The sequence below is a fragment of the Mauremys reevesii genome, linkage group 19 (genome assembly GCF_016161935.1).
Source record: "Mauremys reevesii isolate NIE-2019 linkage group 19, ASM1616193v1, whole genome shotgun sequence".
Taxonomy (NCBI): Eukaryota; Metazoa; Chordata; order Testudines; family Geoemydidae; genus Mauremys; species Mauremys reevesii.
In genome coordinates this window covers 12,886,513-12,909,706 of record NC_052641.1, presented here as the reverse complement: position 1 = coordinate 12,909,706, position 23,194 = coordinate 12,886,513, and the positions used below count along the sequence as shown (strand labels likewise).

At 45.2% G+C, this 23,194-nt stretch overlaps 1 protein-coding gene across 4 annotated transcripts in view; it reads left to right on the top strand.

Annotated features, from left to right (window-relative positions):
- The first annotated feature begins 170 nt into the window (after window positions 1-170).
- SLC25A25 (solute carrier family 25 member 25) overlaps window positions 171-23,194 on the top strand; it is a 35,478-nt gene continuing 12,454 nt past the window's right edge. The window contains exon 1 of one of the 4 annotated variants that reach the window (XM_039506333.1): window positions 171-361. In XM_039506333.1, the coding sequence (XP_039362267.1) occupies window positions 326-361 (36 nt within the window). In that variant the 5' untranslated portion in view covers window positions 171-325. Of the gene's footprint in view, window positions 581-22,661; window positions 22,936-23,194 lie in introns of those variants that run through there. The other 3 variants (XM_039506330.1, XM_039506331.1, XM_039506329.1) reach the window with 3 other exon arrangements.

The following is a 23,194-nucleotide window of genomic DNA, read 5'->3' as shown; positions in this document are numbered from 1 at the left end:
ACCAATGTGAATCCTCCATCAATTTGAATAGCTTTCCAAATCCTAGTACTAGCTGAGGGCCTCTGCATTCTGATTGGGTAAGGCGAAGGCGTGCGTGTGACGTAAAAGTAACCTCCCATGATTTGATTGGCTCATACGTAGAGATGCGTGCTGCGTCAGTAGTGTTGTCCTCGCGCTCCCTGTGAACATGCCTTTCCGAATGGCTACAAAAGGGTCACGTGGGCGTTTTGCTTGGCGGCGCGAACCGGAAGCACGTTAAGTCATTTCCTTTCTGTGGGGGAGGGGGAGTTCCGCCATTTGCCGGCATTTCGCGAGCCGCTGGAGGATGCCGGGTGCGCGGCGCTCTCTGGCCTCTCCTGTGGTGAGCGGCGTGTTGTGCCCGTGCGGCTCCCCTCGGGCAGGACCCGCCACTCCGGCATCTGAGGCGGGCGGCCGCTCCCTCTGCGGGGGGCCCGAGCACCGGCGTCTTCACACCCTCTTCCAGAAGCTCGACGTGAACCGGGACGGCGCGCTCTGTGTGCACGACCTGGCGGTGGGGCTGGGGCAGCTGGGGCTGCACCGCACCGAGAGGGATCTGTGGGTGAGCGAGCGGGCGGGCAGGGCTCCGGGGGGAAGAGGGGGGGTGCGCTGGGATTGCACCCAGGAGAGCCTGGGCTCAGGGCCTGCGGGACCCGGTGTGGGAAGGCACCGCGTTGGGCGGGAGGGCGGGCCCAGGGTGAATGAGTGGGGAAGGGCGGGGAGGGGCGGGGCCGGGGTGGTTGTGGGGAAGGGCGGGGGAGTTGCACTATGGTGTGGGGGGGCGTACCCCGTGGTGATTGAGGGAGGAAGGGAGGGGGAGGGGGAGGGGGCGTGCCACGGGTGAATGAGTGGGGAAGGGCGGGGGGGGGTTGCACTGTGGTGGTGGGGGACGTACCCCATGGTGACGCAGTGGGGAAGAGCTGGGGGGGGGGATTTGCACTTTCCTAGGACGGAAGGAGGGCCTGTCCCTGGATGAGTGACTAGGGAAGGGCAGGGGGATTGCATTATGCTGAGGGAGGGGGTCCAGTGAGTGACGGGGAAGGGGGGAGTGATGATTGCATCACGCTGAGGCGGGAGGTCTGGTGAGAGCATGCTCTCAGGTGAGTGACCGAGGAACAAGGATGATTGCATCATGCTGGGGGGGAGCGTGCCCCTGGGTGACTGGGGAAAGGGGGGATTGCATCACGTTGAGGCGGTGCATGCCTCCAGTTTAGTGATGTGGGGGGATTGCATCATGCTAAAGGGGGAGGTTTTGGGAGGATGTGCCTCCAGGTGCATGGCTGGGAAAGGGGATGGCGTGCATTGCATCAAACTGTGGGTGGGGGAGGTGGCTCTGGGTGTGTAGGTGGAGGAAGTAGACTGTTAATGGGTTGGCACCACACTGACGAGGAGCTCTGGGTGGGTGGCCAAGACAGAGAGGGCAGCACCACGCCTAAAGAATGCGAGGTCTTGGCGGAGAAGTTGCATTCTGAGGCACAGCCTAGGCTGGTTTGGGGACTGCAGAGGGAGACATGGGGGTCTAACTGAAAGCAGTCCATGTGTGTATTTGAGGGGGACTATAGGGACTGATGGATGCAGGCCCTAGAGACTAGTAGGATTTGGGGTCCTGTGGGAGGCTCTCTGGCACATCAGATAGTGAGGGGTGCATACAGAAGGTGGTGTTAATGCTTTTTTCCTGCTTAGTCCCTTTTGTTTCTAAGGGGACCCTTTCCCCATGGAGAGTACATCCTGGTCTGACTCCTGAGATTTTACATTCTCAGACAAATGGGGAAGTGTCTGGCTGTAATCCTGACTGAAAGTATTTTGTTAAAATAACTGGCTTACCTATGTATCTACCCTGCAGCTGCCATTCAGTGTCTGCCTACCCCATGCTGATTTGTGGGCGCAGCTGTGGCATCTGGTGGATGCTCTAGATACCTTGTTGTTTGGGAGCAGTGCATGCAGAACCCATTGTGGAGGGTGCTCTTCCATAAATGGGCCTCTCCAAGCAGCTTTGGTTTTGGGGAGTGGAACCTCGCTGCAAGGTTAGTCTTGGGAGAGAAGCCCCACAGTTGCATGGCAACACTTAAGCAATGTTATCCAGTTGTGCTCCTGCCTCTTAGGGTTGGCCCCTAGGGAATGCAGGATTGTGTATATGTGAGGAGACACACCTGCACTATAAGTTGTTGAGAGAGAGGTAGTACAGGAACAAAAAAAAAAACTAACACAACACTTACACAGCATTTTCTAGCTTTGAGGGGCCAAAAAACTCGTTTCTCGATTTTTCACAGTGGGTTCTAGAGTTTTTTCATCCACACACATCACAGTATTATTTATTTTCATTGATAGGTTCTCATGCCCCACATTTTTAACCACTTCTAATATTTACTCTGCTAAGGGTGTTTTCTGCTTTCCTAAAGGCAGCCCCATTCGCTCTTGACACTGAAACTACAGAAATCTATTTGTCTTGCTGTCTGTGGATCTGAATATTTGTAAACTAAACAGAAGTTAAGGTTGAAAACATCACTTCAGAAAAAGTGTTTGTTTGTTTTTTCCTCAATGTAAGTATTCAGAAATTCAGACAAGGAGGATCCACTTAGGAAACAATAATGAAGAAGTTGGAAAGCATGGCTATACTCAGTCAGGTCATCTGAACAGCCTTAATTCTGTTCCCTTATTGACATTAGCCTTCCTGATGTAAACTCTAATGTACAAAATTTACAAAATAATAGTTTCCAAAGCACTAAATCGGTTTGTGTAAAACTTTAAGGATTTTGCAGCTTATGGCGTAGGACATTACATTTGGCAAAGCTGGTGTATTTGTATAGCTAACATGTGGCATATATCAGATACGTATTACAGCACGTTGACTTTTACATGAGTCTCTGATATTTCACTGTCATGCCACCATCTCTTATTTATGTAAAACCCATAACTAAGGATACTAGGTTTACAAGGTCTGGACCTGTAGGTACTGTAGCTGTATCTGATTATAGCTGGAAGCATTTACCTTTGTGGTTCAGTGCAGAGCCCTTATTCTTATTAATGCTTTTTAGTGTTAAGTGACTTGCACTGTGTCTCTCTCCATGTCCCTAAAGAACACAGACTTCTTGGATTAGTAGTCTATGATTGGTCAGAGCATAATCTCTGAAAGAATGAAAGAAGTAGTCTAGTAAAATGTATTTAACTTTTGGTGTCTCTTATAAAATGAACACTTGTGTTCTTAAAGTCCTCATGATCCTCAAACTCTTGCTGTGCTCAGTGTAATGTTATGGAGATTGTTTGGGTGACTTTCATCCTTTTGTACCTCTCTAATTAGACTTCTAATGTTTGTGTATGAAAACAGTATTCTCACACAGCTTTTTTCTGAAGTGATATTTTCTTCAACCATAACTTTTTGCCTGAGAATTATGCTTTTATGAAGTAAAGGGAAAGAATTCTTCAGTTACGTGAAGATCTTGCCAGCTCCACAGATCCTGTGATCAAACTTACGAGTTGTGCAAGTATTTTTGTTTGTGACTATATCTATGGGATTCTGTCTTTAATCAGTGATTCTCTGCACTGAGAAGCGTTTAGGTTCTGAAATCTAAGCTTAACATTAAACTATAAACCATCTGCATGTGCCCTCATACAATGCCTGACAAGCTGTTTTTCATGGGCACTGAGCTTCTTACTCTCTGGGAGAATTGTGTTGGTTCAAGCAACAGAACATTCTGTGCTCACATCTACATGCCTGGGCAGTTCAGCATGCCAGGCCCTTTTCTTCCCTGGCAGTGTTGTTGTATCTGGCTTCACATCTTGTAAAGTGTGTGTGTATGTATGCATCTCACGTGAGATGAAAACCACCATACTGCAGGAAGCCCAGTGAGGAAATGCTCACAGGGACAGGAATATATGCTTCTAATTGGGAAACATGAACCCACTTTATCCAGCCTATTCTTCAGTGAAGTTTCTTTCCTCTGTCAACACTATCCCTTCACTGGGCTCACTTTCTCTCTCTGCCTCTTCTTCTGTCATTACCATGGTTATCCCTACTCACTTTTTCCCCACTAAAGAGAGTAGCCAAGTCTCTTCCTTTCCAAAGCTGGGGCTTTTAGACATTCAGAGTTTATAAAGTGTATGCTAGGGTGTTGCACATTTCATAATGCATCCATCGGGGCAATATGTGCTTCTTAATAAATGCGTTAGTTAGGATGCAGAGCTTAAAATGTTGCAAAGTTTCCAGTATGTGAAAACAACCCTTCAGTAGGTCTGATTGAAAGATTTCCATCAAAATATAATTTTCATGAAAATTGGACAAGCTTCTGAGAGAAATGTTTCCTGTTTCCCAGATAGTTTATTAACTAGTCCCCCTCCTTTTCTCATTCTTAAAACTAGCCAGAGGCACCAGTATTAGCCAGGGAGAACTAATTTGGAGCTATGTTAAGGGAATATGTTAAGTGAAAATATTGGAATCCTCATGTCTCAAACTGCTCAAGAAAATTCTACTTGAGCACAAATTCACATTTGTGAAACTTCAGGTGGGTTAGCTGTGGTTCAGAAAAACATTCTGTGGTTCAGGCCTTGTCTACACTATGGAGGGAGAGCGATCTAAGTTATGCAACTTCAGCTACTTGAATAATGTAGCTGAAGTCGACGTACTTAGTGTACTGTGGACCCCGCGGTAAGTAGATCTATGTTGATGGGCGACGTTCTCCCGTCCACTCCCCTTGTGCTTCTCGTTCAGGTGGAATTCAGAAGTCGAAGGGACAGCAATCTGTGGTCGATTTAGCGGGTCTTCACTAGACCTACTAAATCGACCGCCGATGCATCGATCGCCACAGATCCCTTGTAAGTGTAGACAAGCCCTTTGGCACGTAGCATTCTTCTTTTCTACCATCTGTAATGAGCTGTAGGATTGGAGTACCACTTCAGTTTTTGTGGGGCAGTAGGAGAGAATTAGTCTTATGAAGGAAGCGAACTTCACCCTTAATTGTGGATCAGACCGATATGTGTCTCTAATGTTAGTGAGTTTAAAAACCCACTTGCTTTAATAAATGAGCTAGATTCTTGTAGTAACAACACTGATCTGTGCTGAATGTGAGCTGCAAGCATTAAATCAGTGTAGGTTCTTGGGTAATATTCCAACTACCTCAGTTTTCTTTTGATGAAAACTTTCAGGTGCAGAAATTATTGTTGCTGCATAGTATTTTTGGTACAGAATAACTGCTGCTTTCTATTTCAGAGGTGGCTGCATTTCAGTGTGTGTGGGGGGAGTTGCATTACTTTGGCATCTTTCTAGATAAAAGTAGCTATGTAAATAATGTGGTATTATCCCTATGATTACTTTAAAACTATTCAGCCTATATATCACCAAACCACTATCAATGACAGTATCACTAACAGTGTAGCATGAGCAAAAATACTGGTTTCAGTTCTAATTTTCTAAATAATAGTTCATTCTCATTGGTTGGTATAAGACAAACCATATACTGTACTTACATCAAGAACTAAGATGTGAATTCAGCAATTAGATATAGTGTGTGTGTGTACATACACACACACACACTCATGAAGGATCTCAGAGCTATTAACTGTATAGGGACCCACTCCTCCATCACTTGATTGCAGCTACCTCTGGAGTAAAGAGGCAGTCATTGTCTGAGCAACACTTTTCACTTATCCTTCTATAAAACTTTTGTAGTAACTTCTCCAATTCAACTATAGAGAGTGCTCAGATGGGAAACTAGTTTGACCTGCCTGGGTAGTATATTGGCCATTGCACCAGGGTTAAGCTCCACATAATTTAATAAATACTCCTATTAAAAAGGCATGTTTTTATTGCTCATGCATTCATACTGCTAACATTAATTTCTCCTACCAATCATAATCAATTGCAGGGCTGGAGTATCCTTCCAAAAGTGCCGAAATTAAAGCCAATTGAACCAGTGAACTGGTGGAATTTGTTGGCCAGCCACTTACATGCAAAGTCTGAAGTAGTAAATCAGCTTGGTCTGCAGTAGTCTCTTCTGCGATGGTGGAAAACCTCTTCACTTGGACTAATGAATATTTAAGAAACTGAGTCAAGCACAGCTCCTTCTCTTCTCAGCCATGACCATCTGTTTGCCTCTGCTCTCTGTAACTATGAAGTCATCCTTGAGCCTGAACTTTTTTTCTCCTCCCACATCTATATCAGCAAATCTGCCTGTCATCACCTCAGTGGCATGTTCCCTCTGTGGCACTACTTCAGCTCCACCTGTGTTGAGATCCTCGTCTGTTTTCATCTCCTCTTTCCTTGACTATGGCAACTCTCTTCTCTGATCTTGTCAAGTACCAGCTCTCCCGATTCAAGCATGTAAGTTCTGCTGCTCACCTTCTCATGTGCACAAAGAAGTGTGACTGAATTGCTCCAGCCACAAACTTCACTTGTTGCAGCTTGCTTCTTGCTCCAGTTTAAAATTGTCTTTGTTTTATAATTCACCATGGACTTTTTTCTAAATGTCCTCAAATAACTTGTCTGTCTCTACTCCCGTCTGTTAGTCATCTTTATCATTTGCCTTCTTGACTGTAGATGCTACAATCTGGAGTAATTGCATTGAATTTTCTGCCTAATCAATCTTCCCTCTCCTTTCAGATCTTGACTGAAAACATTCTCTCTTGTTACTAACGTTTAAATTTCTCTCCCCTTTTGAGCTTTATCTCTGTAATTTTTTAACTTTGCAAAATGTTTTGGGCTACAGTTTGTATTGATACCATAGAAAACATGAGTATATTGTAAGTAACTTAGAGGTAAAAAAAAAAGCAGGAAAAATTGTATTTTGTAATAAATAATAATAAAGTAATAAAACAAAAAGCAAAAAACCCAACACATAAACAAAATCTGCTGTCAGATGAAGATACCTTTAATCATAAATTTGGTGGGCCCAGTGACTGACAAAGTTCTGTTTAGTCGTTCCACTGTTTAAGCTGAAAGTGTCAAGCACTGGATGATGATAGCAGTAGGTGTTCTTTAATCCAGGCTACACTGTCTCTAAAATCCTGTGTATGTTTGATAAAATGTATTTTACTATACATGTTATGAATCCTTCTATGGCACTTGCTATTCCTGGGAGAATGCTGTGGCAAAAAATTAAAAAATCTGTACACTGTTTTAAAATTCTGGATATTGATCAAAATAACACAATATAATCACACCAGTTTCAATTATTTTTGCAATTTATTTCAAAATACCTGTCAGCAAGTATGTCTTTAACAATAGAGACAACAAAAAAGTTTCCCCCACGAGTAGAGAGTTAAAGAAACTCCTATGAGAACCCAGTTTGTGTTTCGCTGTTAAGCTTTTGTTGGATGCCTCAGTCTTGGTCTGGTACACATGCCAGCTGGGCACATTGGGGGGTGGGCAACTTTGCCCCTCCAGTCTCTCACCCACACCCCCTGTCCCTGAGCCCAGCCCAGCTTCTAGTTTATGTGCAAATTCTGTCTTGCATAGTGGTGCAGAATTTCCATGGGGGTAACTTACAGAGTTTTGAGGCAGTGTGACCTATTAATTCAACGTTGAATTAACTAAGGGTGTTGCAATATGAATGAATTCAAACAAATTACAAATAGTTTCCCTTTTTAGATGGTGGACTATAGTCCTTTGCTTGCTTTGAGGTATTTGCCAACAGTTCACTCACTGTCCTGGGGGAGTATTGTGGATGTTCTGTATCAGTTCTTAGAGCAGTTTTGCATGTTTGTGAAATTGTTCTTAAGCCTAGCTTAGAACCTTTTGAGTATAACCTTCCTTGAGCTGGTAAGCAAATAGGAATACATTAGACGATCTCTAGGGAGTGAAGTATCTCTTCTCCTGTTGGTGGGTGGCTTGATGAAATCTTAGTTTTTTTCCCTCATGTACCAGGATATCATGGCACCAGTTCTGTAGGCGGCTGGGCCAGAGTTGTTCTAGCTATAAATGGTATTCAGAAGCCTTGTGAGGAGTAGAAGATGGAATACAAAACTCATACGTGTTCTTCAGTTTAGGACCAAAATGAACACTTCATAATCAATCCAAAGAGTTCCTCACTGCCACAGCAAAACCTCCTTGCAGATGAGGAATGTGCTGATTGGCCTTGGGACAGGCAAATCTTGCAGTTACAGGGTCATTCTATTAAAAGATTTGGCCAGTAGCCATGCAAGACAGGAACTGTGCTAGAGGGTTGGATTGTGAGAGTGCCTGTATCTGGGGAACTGCTTGGCATGTTCACTGTCTGCCTTGGTCACTCTGCCCTGACCCACAGAGCCAATGAGAAATTCAGCAGGGATTTAATGGGGGTTGTCAATACTTAAGGCTCTCTTAATATTGGTGAAAATCTTGAACTCAGTGCTGGCCACCCAGAGGTTCATCTTTGTTGCTAGAGGTATAAAATGCTGCAACGTATGGCAAGGTACACGTTGTTGCTGAGAGTAGACAGGGGAAGAACTTTTAAACGCATATATAGCAATTCCCCACCCCTTCTTGCCTAGTTAAATAAGCAGAGCACTTGGCAACATGTGCAATACCTGGTGTCTTATGCTGGGATATCAGGGGGGTCAGATGTCCTGTCATATTTGGATATGTGGTCCTGGAACATTCTTTCAGTTAAATAGATTGCTCTGTAATCTGCACTTCCAGCAAATTGGAGAAGGCCGATGATGCTTATCAGGTGTCTTCAGCTGGAAGTAGCCTCTGCATTAGGTCAGGCTTCTACTTTGTGTGATGCAGAAGTAGCAATGCCTCTTACATGATTAAAAAAAAAATGTAAATAGCATGCAGTGAGGGAATTCCAGAGCTGAATTCTGCTTGTTACTGAGATGTTCTGTTCCTGGTGGATAATGCATGTTCTGGCTTCTCAGCCAAATGGGGCAACTGCAGAACAGCTCACCCAATTTGCAGAGACTTGCTGCAGGTACAACCTACAAAAGGAAACTATAGATCACAAGCAGTTACAGAATCAAAAAAACACATGTGGTCTTATTCTGTAGGCAAGGGCATTGACCATGTCGCATGGGCATTGTTGGTTTTTTAGGACCTACTTCACGGAGTAATGAATAATTAGTGAGGAGAACTGGGCAAACTAGCCCCAATGTCTGCTTTTGGGAAACAGCTTCTCCTAGTCCTGGCTGTAAGTGAGGACGGATGCAGGGAGTGGTGGTAGGAAACAAAACACTTTATCAGAAATAAAAGTAGTCAAGAGCCCAATATACCAGGCCACCCATTGGTACTGTTCCAATTAGGAAAAATAAATGAAAATTAAAAAAAAAGTTAAGAATCTGCCTAAAAGTAAGACAGACTCCTAAATGGTTGAAATAGCCCTAAAACCATTTCAGTAAGGATTTGGAGCTCTTATTCAGAGTAAGTTTCACAAAATGGTGAGAGTTTGAGATCCATGCAGCCTATTTAGTATATTATAGCATCCAGGGTCAGCCTCACATGTTGCTGGGTAATATTTTACTGATGTCACCATTCACTGATAGTACAGTCTCACTACAGTTGATGTCCACTGGCATGAACACAGCTGGAAACTTGGAAAGTGTAGCTTCTTTTTCCCACATTGAAGCTCAGAAGTAGCTACGGTAACTGCAATCTACCCCCACATCAGTGTGGAATGTGATGGAGAAGTTATCCATGCGCTAAAGCTAGTCACATGACTACTTCTGACAGCTATAGTGGGTTTCAGAAAAGGATTTTGCAGTAAGAGCTCTAATCTGTTAGATTATGAGACACATGAGATGGCAGGATCCTTTGGTATGTACATTGGGCTCAATAAATTTCCCTAAATGCTGCAGATTTTAGGAAGATCAGGACCTGTGCATTATTGCACCTCAGGAGCTGTGTGGGTATAAGCGTGGGGCTCAGGACTAGAGGGAGAAAATCATTTGATAGCTATGTTCCTGGGATTTAACCCACTGCAGTTTGTAAGTGGGAATCGTCTGGGGTTTTAAGTTATTTGTTACTGGAGCAGGAGAGAGAACCGCTTTTTAATCTTGCGTTGTTTAGTCTGCCCAGTCTCCTATCCACCCTCATTACTCCTCATGTGATTTGTATGACCTTACTGAGTACTCACTCTTCAGTGACCCCGATGGGCTCTGACTATGTACCAACCCCCCTCATCTGCATTCTTCATACCCTTGTGTTTGGCACAGGCTCCCAGTTGATGATTTGCAATTATCTATCACCTGGAATGATTCATTTGAAATGGTAAAAAGGATTTATACCATAGAGTCCCTTTCTGTACCTTTCTTTACAGGTATCTAGCAAGGGGACCAGTGTAGCATTTACTACACTGTGCCTTATATCAGCTTAATGCATTACTACAGCTGACTGTTAGAAAGTGTTTTTTGCACCACCCAGTTTAATTGCTTAAGAAGTAATGGCCAGAATGTCTGGTTTTGACTGCCTGATGCAAGAAGCACTGCAGGCTGTATTTCAGCTCTGTCTCTGGAGTGTGAAAAGTTCACACACTCAATCCTCTTAATTTTTCCAACAATTTCAGTTCTAAAAGGTTGATGATGACAAATAGTATAACTTTTCTCCTACGCTGAGACGCACAGGGCTAATGCAGTATCACGGGATTGCTTATCTGCAGCCAGTGCTTGTCCTCAGCTGGGTGTTTCCAGTGCAGCTTTGAAACAAGATGAGTCACTGTTCATTCCTGCAGGGTCACTTGGGGAACTAGAGATGGAGGCTACTGTGGCTTCTAGCTCCCGGTAACTGGAGAAGGATGAAAGATGCCATTACAAGCAATCCAGTCAGCGCCTCTGCAGCTCCCTTTTTTGCCACCCCCCATGTTCTTGCAGTGTTAGCTAGCTGTGTCAATGAGTTCTCACTGAAACACTGTGAACTTCCTCAGTTAGGGAGATGTTTTAAAAAACAGCATGAAAAGGCCAATTCTCTGGGACTGAATTGAACTCTACGGTTGTGTGGGTGGAAAGGGAAGGTGATTCATCTGGCACCCATCCGCGTGGGAAACAATAGGTCAAAGGGTTTCAAACTTTCATAGTGTGGGCCCACTCTTAATAAATGCCTTACAAGTCCCCTCTTTTTCTCCACCCTCATCACTTCCTTGTTGCAGAACATCCCTGTGGCAACTACAGTGATCACTCCCATGGCAAAGTAATATTGAGGAAACTATTGTATTTTTAATTTTAGTGTCATAACATACAAATAACCTAACCCTGCTCTTCCTTTCATCTTCCCCTCCTGTCTGTACTTCTTTCTGTCCCCTGGGCAGAGTGCCTGGCTGCCTTGTTATCTTCTGCCCTGGACATTCCAGTCCCACTGGCGGCTCTGGTTCCCGAGGCTGCTCCTGTAGCAGTGACCCCTAATAGAGGCAACTAGGTTGGCTGCTTTTCATTTCCAGTTGCTTAAGGAGGCCCTTCCAGCTGCTTCTCTCCATGAGGACTGGGGACCTGTAGAAGCAGTTGGAAACAAGGAGTGTCAACATGTGACCAGCCCACTTTCAGGGGACCACCAGCCTGGACTTCAGTTTGGGCACAAGTATAGCTAATGAGTAAACATGGACCTCTGGCCATCCTTGTCTTCAATATATACTGCCATGGTCAATTTCAGTATATGGCTCTTAGTTCTCCTCTGAGATGCACACATCAGGTTAGTGTCAATATTTGTTGCATATCTGAGTGGATTATAGAGCGTGTCTGTCACTTTTTGGTGCCTTGGGTAGAATGGTGTTTTTGTGGGAGTCTCCAGTGCTATATGCAAATATCTTGGTGCTAACTGAACCCCCTCTAAACATCCTGCCCTTAACTGGCTTTATTTTTGTAACCCTAATATGAGGTGTTCTTCACTTGATATGAACAAAACTTGCTTCTGTTAAATATGGATTAGAAAATCTACCTATGCATACAGCAGTTGCTAGATTAGTGCAGTGAAAGAATTCTGACAAGGCCTGATTTACTAGGAGGAGGAAACCCAAAGGGGTTTGGCTAGATTTCTACCCTGCAGCAATAATGTCATCCCTTGCACAAGACCAGCAGTGTGCCCAGGGAAGATACAGTCCCTGCACCAACAAAGGAAGATACAGTTCCTGCCAAGAATTTTACAGCGTAACTTCAGGTCAGTCTTCAGCAGAGAAACTATGGAAATACTGGTGTGTAACTTTAGTTGTTCCATATGTATGGGCCTTACCGAACAGCAAATCTGAATTAGAAGCCAACTGTCTTCACATCTTCTCTTGCAGGCTTAGACACTAACAGGAAGGTTGGTTTGCAAGAACTTTTACTCAGTTACTGCAGTATTACTCTGTCAGAGAAACCAGGAAACCTGCAGCTCAGATTCTTACAGTGTCCAAGGCCTAAAGAATAGTTTAACTTTTATGGCAGTACAATGCTAATATTTAAATGGCTATATCTTCCTACTTTCTTTTAACTTGTCTGTTGGAACAGTTATTGGGTACCTTTCCCAGCCATAAGGAAGAGCTCTGTGTAAGCTTGAAGGCTCATGTGTGTCTGCGCCCCGAAGTTGATCCACTAAAAGATGTTGCATTACCCACCTTGTCTCTCTAATATCCTGAGAGCGTCATGGCTACAACAATACTGCTTAGTCAAGGCATTACAAAAAAGTATTCTTCCTGCTCCCACTTTTTTCCTGTAGACTGTTCTGAGTAGAGTGAAATCCAAACCACAATTTTCTTGTGCTATACTTTGATTGTGGTAGGTGAGTGTAGTTTTCTCTGCAAATTCATACTTTGTATCCTTTCCTCTTTACTTCCTAACCTCTCTCTCCTTGTCTCCTGTAATGCAGAACCAGTAAAAAAAATAGTCACTTAGCAAGGGGATGCTGTGGAGTCAAAAGGACTGTACATTGCACTTGAACCTCAGCAGATATGCTTGTAATGTGAAGTCTTCTGCACGCTTGGAGAAGACCAGCTTCAGACTTGAGCTTTTCTCCCACTTTGCTGCATGATCATTCATGACTTGAATTATTATATAAGTGACTAAGTGGACTTGTAATGTTAATAAATACATAGATACATGCACATCCTTACAAGCTCATCTGCTTTGCAAACTTTTGCTGCTAGTTTCTCACAAAACATCTACAGAATTGTATGACTTCCTGGGCTGTAAATGACTGTCCCTGTAGTCATAATAAGTTAAAACGCTGAAGATAGAGCACCAGAATGGAAAATCAACTACATACAATAAGCAACTTTCCCTCCTCCCTAGGAGGTTTCTGCGAGGAAAATATTTTCCCTACATCCATTCTTCCTTTGTCCAGCATTATCTTTGGCTATGCTAGCAATTTTCCAGGATCCAGAGGATAACACTTTAATTTGCATTAAATAAAGAGCTGCAACAACTCCTCTTTAATACAGCCAGGCCACTTAAATCAAGGTGGAATATAGCATGTTGGGATCTATAATCTCTGAGTCACATTCCTATATTAATACTTCTGTAGTGGCTTTCATCTGAAGATAGCAAACCATTTTACAGTTCAGCCTAGAAACCAGAAATCTCTTCCCAGTCCCCTGCTGTATCCACTAGACCAGTGGTAGTAAATAGGTGGACCATGGGCCAAATTCAGGCCACCAGATGCTTTTGAACGGACCCTGAAACCTTTTTATTTTACTTATAATCATTATTGGTGTTTTGTTGTTTTCTCTAGAGTTTGGACCTTAACCAAGAAATTTGGACCTTGACCAAAAAAAATACACTCCTCACACTAGACCATGCATCTTCTCATAGGACCATCTAAAGGTCGCATCACAGAACTCTGGCAGAATTTGACTAGCGGGCTGCACTTTAACCACTGCATGTTAGAGCCTGTGGAAAGAGGAGGAGTCATGAAGGCTTTGTAAATGTCATGGTATCCTAGTTAAAATGCCAGAAGAGTAATGCAACACCAAGCAGCTAGTGGACTACGGATGAGACTATTATAGGCTAGCTGCCTGCCCCTCCCTTCCTTTAGAGCAATGGCTCTCAACCTTTCCAGACTACTGTACCTCTTTCAAGAGTCTGATTTGTCTTGTGTATCCCAAGTTTTACCTCACTTAAAAGCTTACAAAATTAATCATAAAAATAAGTGTCACAGCACACTATTACTGAACTATTGCTTACTTTCTCATTTTTACCATATTTGGAATATAAATATTGTACTTACATTTCAGTGTATCGAATACAGAGCAATAGAAACAAATCATTGTCTATGAAATTTTAGTTTGTACTGACTTCGCTAGTGCCGTTTATGTAGCCTGTTGTAAAACTAGGCCAATATCTAGATGAGTTGATGTACCCCCATCTCCCCCCGGAAGACCTCTGATGACCTCCAGGGGTACATGTACCCCATGTTGAGAACTGCTGCTTTACAGGTCAATTCAGTTGTGGCTAAGGACCACAGGACTCTAGCTTATAAAGAGCCATCTGCTCTACTAACAAAGGATATAGATTCAGCTGCAGCTGCTGAGTCATAGAAGCAGGTATGTGTGATTCCTATCCTCTTTCAGGTTTCTGTATGATAAAGTAGCTATGTCAGGGTTGTGGTTTAGATGCCCAGAGCCGGCGTATTTTTTGAATATAGTCCTCTCCAGCCCTGCTGGTACCTGGCTAATCCAGCCTCATTCTGCGGGCTGCAGTCAGTGCTTCTCTGCAGGACTGTCTGGCTGCATGCAAAGAAATCGTCTGGTTGCACACACTTCTATTGGGCTAAGATTGCTGGTTTGAATAATGAACATGTTAGTGTCGGGAGAGGTGATTGGCTGGGCACTGCTGCAGTGAGAATGCAGGCTGGATACTCAGGGTTTCGGCTCACTTGATGTGCGTTAGATGAGCCAGGGAGAGCCTAGGTTAATTGGTAGCTTTGAGCAGCTTCCCAGAGTGAAAGGGTCCATTTTGGCTTTCATATTAAGCTCAGCATCTTGGCTTCTCTGTCCAGACTTCCTCTAAAGCTCAGTATCTTGGGTTCTCCATGCCAGAGCTCTTGAGCTTTGTCTGTTGCCACCAGCTCTGAGGCGCTTGTACAGTGAGCTGCTTATCAGGCCAGGCACGACAGCAGTAGCAGCAATTTCAAAAGGCAGGAATCAGCTGCAGGAATAGTCTGTAAAGCAACTGAACCCTTGGAGTTGCTGACTTGAATCTCTTTCTGGCTGCTGGGCGGAACGGATTCCCAGTTTGGAGGGCTTGGTACTGCAGTCACATCCTTGGCAGCAGGCAGCCACTGATTGCAGGGTTTCCTTGACTGGGACTCTCACTGGAGTAGCAATGCTGCAGACCCTCTGGCGTGTTCTGTCCAGCCTCTTTACCAGGGCCACATGCCAAGGTCCTGCAGGAGGAAAAGAGAATGAGGCCAGAGAGACGACCCCAATTCCAGACCCAGGGGACCAGGGGCCAAACCTGTTGGGGAAGCCACAGGACAGAGGGGCTGATCCCACTGAAAAGAGACCAACTATCTTACTGGTGGTTGGACCCGCAGAGCATTTTCCAAAGGTAACAGAGCTTCTGAGGTTCCTGAATAGGGGCTGGCTTGCATTGGGTTGCACATGCCTGGCCTACTGGAACAAAGGGTGTTGGGGGGAGATGAGGGAGTGTGAAACTGGAGTTCCCTGAAGGGAGGAATGGGGGTGGCGGTGGGGGTGGGGGCTGGCAAGAAGGTAGAGTGATCCTGGGGGTGGGCTTGCTAGAAGTATAAGTGTGTAAGCAAGTGAGCTGCCAGTAGTTCCCTCTCTCCCTCCCCTCCCCCCCCGCGCGCCCTAATCACAAAATATTTTGAGGACTGACCTCTCCAGAGAAACTGCTTTGGGAGCAAGATGAAATATTGGAGCCCAAAGGTTCCTTAGCAACTGAAAGCAGAGGCTTAGTCTGAGAAGGCGAGGAACAATAATATGGGCTAATAATGAGGTTCATGTACTTCCGCGCCTGCATTGGGGACTGGTTAAGGGCTAAGAAATAGTCTAGTAACTTGCATAGGTGGGGTGATGCCTCAGGAGATGCAAGAGAAACCAGGATATTTTGAGCACGCAAGAGCCTGACAGCATTAGCTAAATGGTGCACAGAGCTGGAGTCTGTCAGAGGCAGGAGGATTTACACTGCGGCAATGAAGAATAGTTTCCCAGGAGAGGATAGGGAAGGGACACTGGGACTGGAATGAAGATCGAAACTTCTGAGGAGAGGGAGAGTGGGCGTGGGGGCAAGTACAATAGATAGAGAACAAAAGGATATTCCTTGTATCTGGGGCAGCTAGACAAAGGCGGTTAAGCAGTATGTTAATGTACAGGAGCCTGGGATCATGCAACAGTATAGGCTGGGTACAATTTTACTCCTCTTAATTTGATTATTTAGCTATTTAACGAGGTGGCAACTGCTGCCTGTTGTAGAAGTTAATGTGGAGATTGGGAGAGAAGAGCAGTCAGGCTGTGATTGCATATGGTTTGTTACAAAAGGAGTGACTGAGACTGGGGAAAAGGGGGGCAGGCAGGTACAACCTCTCCAAGTGATGGGAGCAGGGGAAGGGAAGAATGTTGAGACAGATGGTCGGCCACCAGCAGGGATAATGATAGGTGGGTTGCAAGGCCCAGTTTACCAGGCAGGGAACTAGGTATAGATGCTGTTTTAAAAGCCGCCTGTGTTCTTGTTACTGGGATGAACAGGCTGGGATTATGTGGTGGAGGCGATTGTAATCTTTTCTGCCTCAGGCATTGGATTGAAGCAAGCAGGGCTGAATTTGTGGCTGTGGTTCCACTGGACGGGGCAGTCCCTGCTTGGGCCTGACCTGAGAAAGCTGCAGGGACTTATTCCTCTTTGCTGGTTGTCCAGTGATGGGACCTGGGTACCCTTTTTAAAGAAAAGAAATGCATGAAGGGTGAATGGAGAGAAGATAGGAAGGGGAAAGACAGAGAAGCCAGTGATGAGTTAAAGCAGGCTGTGAGAGGAAGCCTAGAATGAGTGGGGTTAAAGATCTCTAGTGCCTCTTCTGCGGGAGTAATGGGTCCTCTGCCTTTGAGAAGATCAATCTGCCTCTCCAGATCAATGTTCCCTCTTCAAGAGTGGGGATGAAGCTGAAGTCTGTCTCATTCCTTCCCTGTGTGACACATTCTCATGACCTTGGGAGGCTGCTTCCTGTCAGTGGATAGAGAATTAACTCAGCCTTGAAATCTGTGGGAGGGTGGGGATGGGGAGAGCCTAGCTCAGCACTGGGGCTTCTCATTTACCTTTGCTGTCATGTAGTGGGAACTGTTGTTTGGTGGTTAGTGTGGGATATGGGAGGCAGAGGTGGGTTCTGTTCCTAGCTCTGCCACTGAGTGTCTGTGACCTTGAGTGAGTCATCTAATCCCTCTGCCTCTCTGTTCCCTTTGTAAAAGTATCTTGAATGCCTCAGCTGCTATATAAATACAAAATATTTATTATGCCTGAGAGCTAGATGCTGTGATGGCTTCGTTTGTACGAACAAACCTGATGTTAAGAAGCAGATTCCATAGTCCAGTATGAATTGCTTCTGTTTATCCCTGTGGTCCTTGCCTTACAGTTGCACAGACTTTGATGTGATGGCTACTTGGAGGTGGTTATTGAAGCATCGGGCTGGTTTTCACCCACATGTATGTAAAATGTTGATGGGTATGTGATCTGCTGGCATGTTTACCAGGTGTGTGCAGCAAATTCCTGCCAATCACACCAGCATCTGTCACTCTTGAGCTGGTTGTCGTGAGTGGAAGAGGTCAGCTTGCCTGGAGTTTAGTTAGCTTCATGTGAAATATTTACCTTTTACTTTCTCCCCTCCCTGTAGCCCTGGCTAGCTGCTATTGTTCTTTAGTGTGCTGTGGACTGTATTGAATTAACAAATGATTAACTGCCCTCTTCCCCCATTTTGTATCCCTGTCCACTCCTCGATGTTTGTGTCCTGTTAGGACTTTCTGTCCTGTACAATTAATTATACTCCAACTTCCAGGAGTTGAAATATAAAATCAAAAGAAATTACCAGTTGGGATCTATTTATTCCTTTGCTGAGCAATAGTCAGGGCTTGTCTACACTACCCACTGGATTGGCGGGCAGTGAGCAATCCAGCAGGGATCGATTTATTGCATCTGTACTAGAAGTGATAAATCTACTGCTGAGCGCTCTCCCATTGACTCCAGTACTTCACCAGAACGAGAAACGCAAGTGGAGTCGACGGGAGGGTGTCAGCTGTCAGCTTACTGCAGTGAAAACACTGTGGTAGGTAGATCTAAGTACGTTGACTTCAGCTATGCCATTCACGTAGCTGAAGTTGCATATCTTAGATCGACCCCGCATGGTAGTGTAGACAGCTCCTCAGACACAGTGGTTCTCAGACTGGTCCAGGGACCAGCAGTGGTCCCCCAAGCTGCTTGTGCCACAATGGAAAAGCACATTAGTCTTCAAGCTGCATTTCCAGTGAGTTGTGGCACAGACCGGCACTTAGGGCTAGTCTACACTAGAAGCGCTGCATCCTCACAACTGCGCCAATGCTGCTGTAGCGCGTCTAGTGAAGTTGCTCTATGCCGCTCTCCTGTCAGCATAATTATTCCACCTCCACGAGAGGCGGTAGCTATGTGTGGACACCGCTTAGGTCGGTGTAACTTGCGTAGCTCAGGGGAGTGGCTTTTTCACACTCCTGAGCAACCTAAGTTATATCCACATAACTGGTAGTGTAGACCTGCCCTTAGTATTTCCAGAGGCTTTTTTTAACCTATTAAATTAAAAACAAAACCCTCTGTCCTAATGCAGCTGCCTCATGTCTCTGGGCAGATGTGTTGGTGTAAATTCAACCATGGCCTGATTAATGGAGAGCACTAAAATTGGAGGTGACACAGATGCCCAGGAGATGGCCATACCCTCGGGTTCTGTACTGCAGTAAGACCTGCAGCACTGGTGCAGTTGGCCTGGATCAGCTGGCTTGGGCTGTGGGGCTAAAAATAGCAATGTAGCCCAGGCTCTGAAACCTGACAAGTGGGGATGCTCTTGGGGCCCAGGCTCCAGGCCACGCCCGAACAGCTACACTGCTACTTTTAACTCCTCAGCCTGAGCCTCATGAGTCTGAGTTAATCGACTCAGGCTCTGAGACTCCCTGCTGCTGGGTTTTTATTGCTCTGTAGACATACTCTAACCAGGAAAGATTTGCACTGAGGGGACTTCAGATAGGGAGCAAGCCCTTGAGCTAGTGCCAAGCTTCTGCCCAGGGAAAGGAAATAAATAGCATGGATCTCAAAAGCAGGTATACGTTCATCTTGTCTCCTTAATACTGCCCTATATTACTTTTTCATGTAATCAAATTCTAGCGTTTCGCTTGGGATGAGGCACCAACAAGTGGCTCTCTAACTTAAGAGGCCCACGAGAGGGGTAAGTCATGAGAATTGCTGGGATGAGGATACTCCTGCACGTCACAGCATTACTGAATGTAATCTTGGTACTGCATCCTTTGGGGTGGTCTCCCAAAAAATGTCCCCTGTAAACAGGAATGCACAGAGCAATAGTTAACATTCAAATAAGATGTTGCAACTGGAAACTGACACGAGGATTTGTTTTATTATGCCAAGTGCTGTTTATGAATGATTTGAAAGTAAGCTTTCGGCCCTCTTGATGGCAAATTAAGGTCAGTCCTTTGTAGCTGAAGAAAGCTGGATCTAGGCAGTGCTCTTTCCAGGGCAGGGCTCGTCTCGGTGGGAAACAGCTGCTGGGAGTTCACTGCAAGAAAGGAGTAGGTATGGATCTGTCACATGACTGTTAACTCCCCATCTCACCCATCCTGCTATCTGGAAAGGAGATCAGTGGAAGGGGTAGTTTAGGCAGGAGTAAGGCAAGGATACTCCTGAGATTCACAGTGAAGCAGCAGCAGAGGTAGGTGTCTTGTGTAGCTTTCACTGTATTTCTAGAGTCCAAGTAGTTGAGTCATTGCAGCTCAGCCTCACATATTGCAGATGTATGGAGAGTGGGCTGGACGGTGCCACTGCTGCATTTCCAAAAGGCACTCACTATACTCGGCTTCATTGTTTAAAGCATGTAGAAATAAGTTCTCAGTACCACAGTAACCCAGGTTTCTGATGCTTTACAGAGCAATTTGCTTTGATACTTCTGACCTTCCAGCTTCTTGAAATGGGATCTAGACACTTGATATCTGCACACTCTCCTGCTTTGCATTCATCTCTGTAAATGCAGTTGCTGGTGTAAACTCAAGTTGCATTCCATCTCCTCCTCTTAGTTCATTCATTGTGCTGTAACTAATACTAATACCTTGCTTTAAAATGACTTTCTTGCCCTCCTCTTCACTTCTCTACTTTGACGTTGGATAGTGGGCGTTTCTTCCCTGAAACGCACAGTTTTGTCTCCCGCTTCCAAGTGTAGGTGGATTTCATTGGGAAAAGCTGCATTGTGTTGTCATAGCAACTGTGGTGTCAAGTGGCTGTAACAAAGAATGACGTCTGGGAAGCGTGCGTGTGTGGTGATGGCGGGGTTCTTCTCAATCGCTACGTAGTGGAGTAGGTCTCCGATGGGAAAAGCCAGTTCAGTCAGCCTTGTAGGAGGCATTTGCCTTTGACTCTGTTGGGCTGATGATTGTAGCAAAGATTGGTCTTTGGGCAAGTGTGGGGAAAGAGGGGTGCACTATTGGCTTCTATTGCACTATTGGTTTCTGCAGCTGATCTCTAAGAGGGTCTGGATTTGGTGAGAGGATCCTGTTCTGTGTGCAGACAGACGTCACAGGGGAGTAGGTTAAGCCTGGTTAGGTAATAGTGAAATTAAGGGGCACAGTGGGGTGAGAGGCCTGGGAGTGGAGTTATGAAAGCTGTAGTATGGCCAAGCTTTTGGGAGCTGAAGTTGGGGAGAATACTAAACGTTGCTTAATAGATCATGACTTGCTTTTGTAAATTCCTCAAATTAAAGCCCCAGACTAAACAATCCCGTCCATGTAACTGGCTTGCTACTCCATGATCAGCTTGTAAAGACACGTTTTAAAATTTCATCCTAATGAACAAAATTCCGTGGAAAGGTTTTCATGTTTTTTGGACACTAGGATGTGAGGGAGAGAATGTTTGAACTAGTTTTTAAACTGGTTCTGGCATATAGTTTGTCCAGTGTGGCCAGAGATAATCATTTGCAAACTATTGCTCTAGCAAGGTTAACTATTTGCTAAACTGGTTTAAACTAGTCCAGCAAATTAACTTCCTTTCCCCTAGAACAGACAGATCATAGTGCTTTGGGAAGCTGGAAATTGAATGTTGATTCTTGCACCCATCTCTCATCTGGTAGCCTTTCTATGGCAGACTTTAGGGACAGGGACTTAACTTTACTTTCCTGTTAAAACTAAACTATGTTCTAATAATGCAGAGGATTATGGGAACCAATTAATAGCCCTGTAACTGATTACAGAACAGTCAACCTGGTGTATGGTCTTTTTTGTTGCTTTTTCTCTATCTGTATACAGCAATGGCAGGGAATATTTAGTGCCCATGCACCAAAGTGCCAAGCATTTAGAAGCCTGTAGTCATATCTGTGCTCAATAAGGGGTCCTCACAGCACACCCCATTTGTTAGTCTGACCAACTCTATACTGCTCCATGCACCAGTGATGAAAGCATTAAGTGGCTTAATAGATGGGAGAACCAGAGAAAAACATTGTATCCACCCAGACCATTTTGCAGTGTAAGCTGTAACTGGACAACATGTTGTTTTCACGTTTTCCCATCTATAATTAATCACTTACCACGTAACCATGCAAGCTTACATTTACTGCTCCATCAATGGCTAGTTAGATTTTAATTTGTCTCAAAATTAGACACACACGTTTTCCAAGACTGAGTCTGAAGTGTATATTCCATCCTAACCTGGAGCCTGCTTTCGACTGGCTTCCTGCAAGTCTGTCACAGTGGCACATGTCTCTCGACCACCTTTTCTCAGTGCCCCTGAGAACAGGGCTGCAGCATTGATCTGTTTGGGCATACAGGAATACTCCCTCGTGGTTGACATCACCCAAACTCTAATTATATTTCCCAAGATTGTTTATAACCAGAGTGCTAATTATCCTCTGTTATACCACAGCCACCTTTAAACATGGGACTCTTGGGGTCTTGTAGCTGGAGATCTTGAATGTGGCATGAAGGCAGTGGGTGTATGGAGTATCCTGTGTCCCATGCATCTTTTAGAGGAAGTAAGAAAATCATTGGAATATTGGTTGCGGGGTGAGGGGAAATCCAGTCCTTTGAATCCTAGCATTAGTATCTGTGGTATTGACCAAAGGATTGGATGGCATTGTGCTGGGAAGAGAGATGCTGCCCCAAAGAGTCGAGTCTAGTCTAAGGCAAAGAGCATCCAGCGAGCATTACAAATGGGGAAAGGAGAAGCTTCTCCTGGATATTCTTGCAGCTCTCCCTCTACACACTTAAACATTTCTTACGGCCTTTCCCAGCCCCAGTGCTTTGGGTGCTGCATGGGACTGTGCTGTCTGCATCCCGGTTGGGTTGAGGAGGGGGAAAGGATAAGTGAGGGGGACAGGGAAGAGTTAACTCTGCTGGTGAGAGTGTGACGTGGGCTGCTTGGGCTTTACAGAGAGCCTGGAGTTGAGCAATTGGAAGCAGCTCACATGCCTTGTCACAAAGCCAGTGTCTGGTTGGCTAACTGGGAGGTATTGCACAAAGAAGGCTTCCCGTTTAAGCAGAAGGGCAGGGCTTGAGCAGCCAATGGCAGCTGAGCACCGACAGCTCATAGCCATGTGTCATGAGACTTGCCGGCATTTCCTTTCCCCCACGCACTGAAACTAGCTCCAGCCGGGGATCGCTCAGGCCGCTTGGCCGTGTAGGTCAGCACCTGAGTCGCTGGTACAGAAACATGCTCTGCTTGTGTCTGTATGTGCCAGCGTTCGGGGAGTCCCAGACAGAGTTCCAGTACTTTGAGTCAAAGGGGCTCCCAGCCCAGCTCAAATCTATCTTCCGCCTGAGCCTCTTCATTCCTTCCCAGGAGTTCACTACCTACCGCCAGTGGAAACAGGTATGGCTTGGGAGTAGGGTGGCAGAAAGGAGGGTGGGGATGCAGTGGGGAAAGTGGTGTATCAAGATGTTTTGGACTAGTTGGCTTGGTGAGTGTATGGGAAACAAGTTTGCTTGTGGCCCCTGCTGCTCATACCTACCAGAGGCATGGGCTGCCATCATCTTTTCCACTGCCCCTTTGCAGGGGCTGCTGGCAGCAAGCTATAGGGCAGTCGTCTTTCCTCTTAGGCTCCCTCCCTCACCTTTAAAGGGGAGTCAAC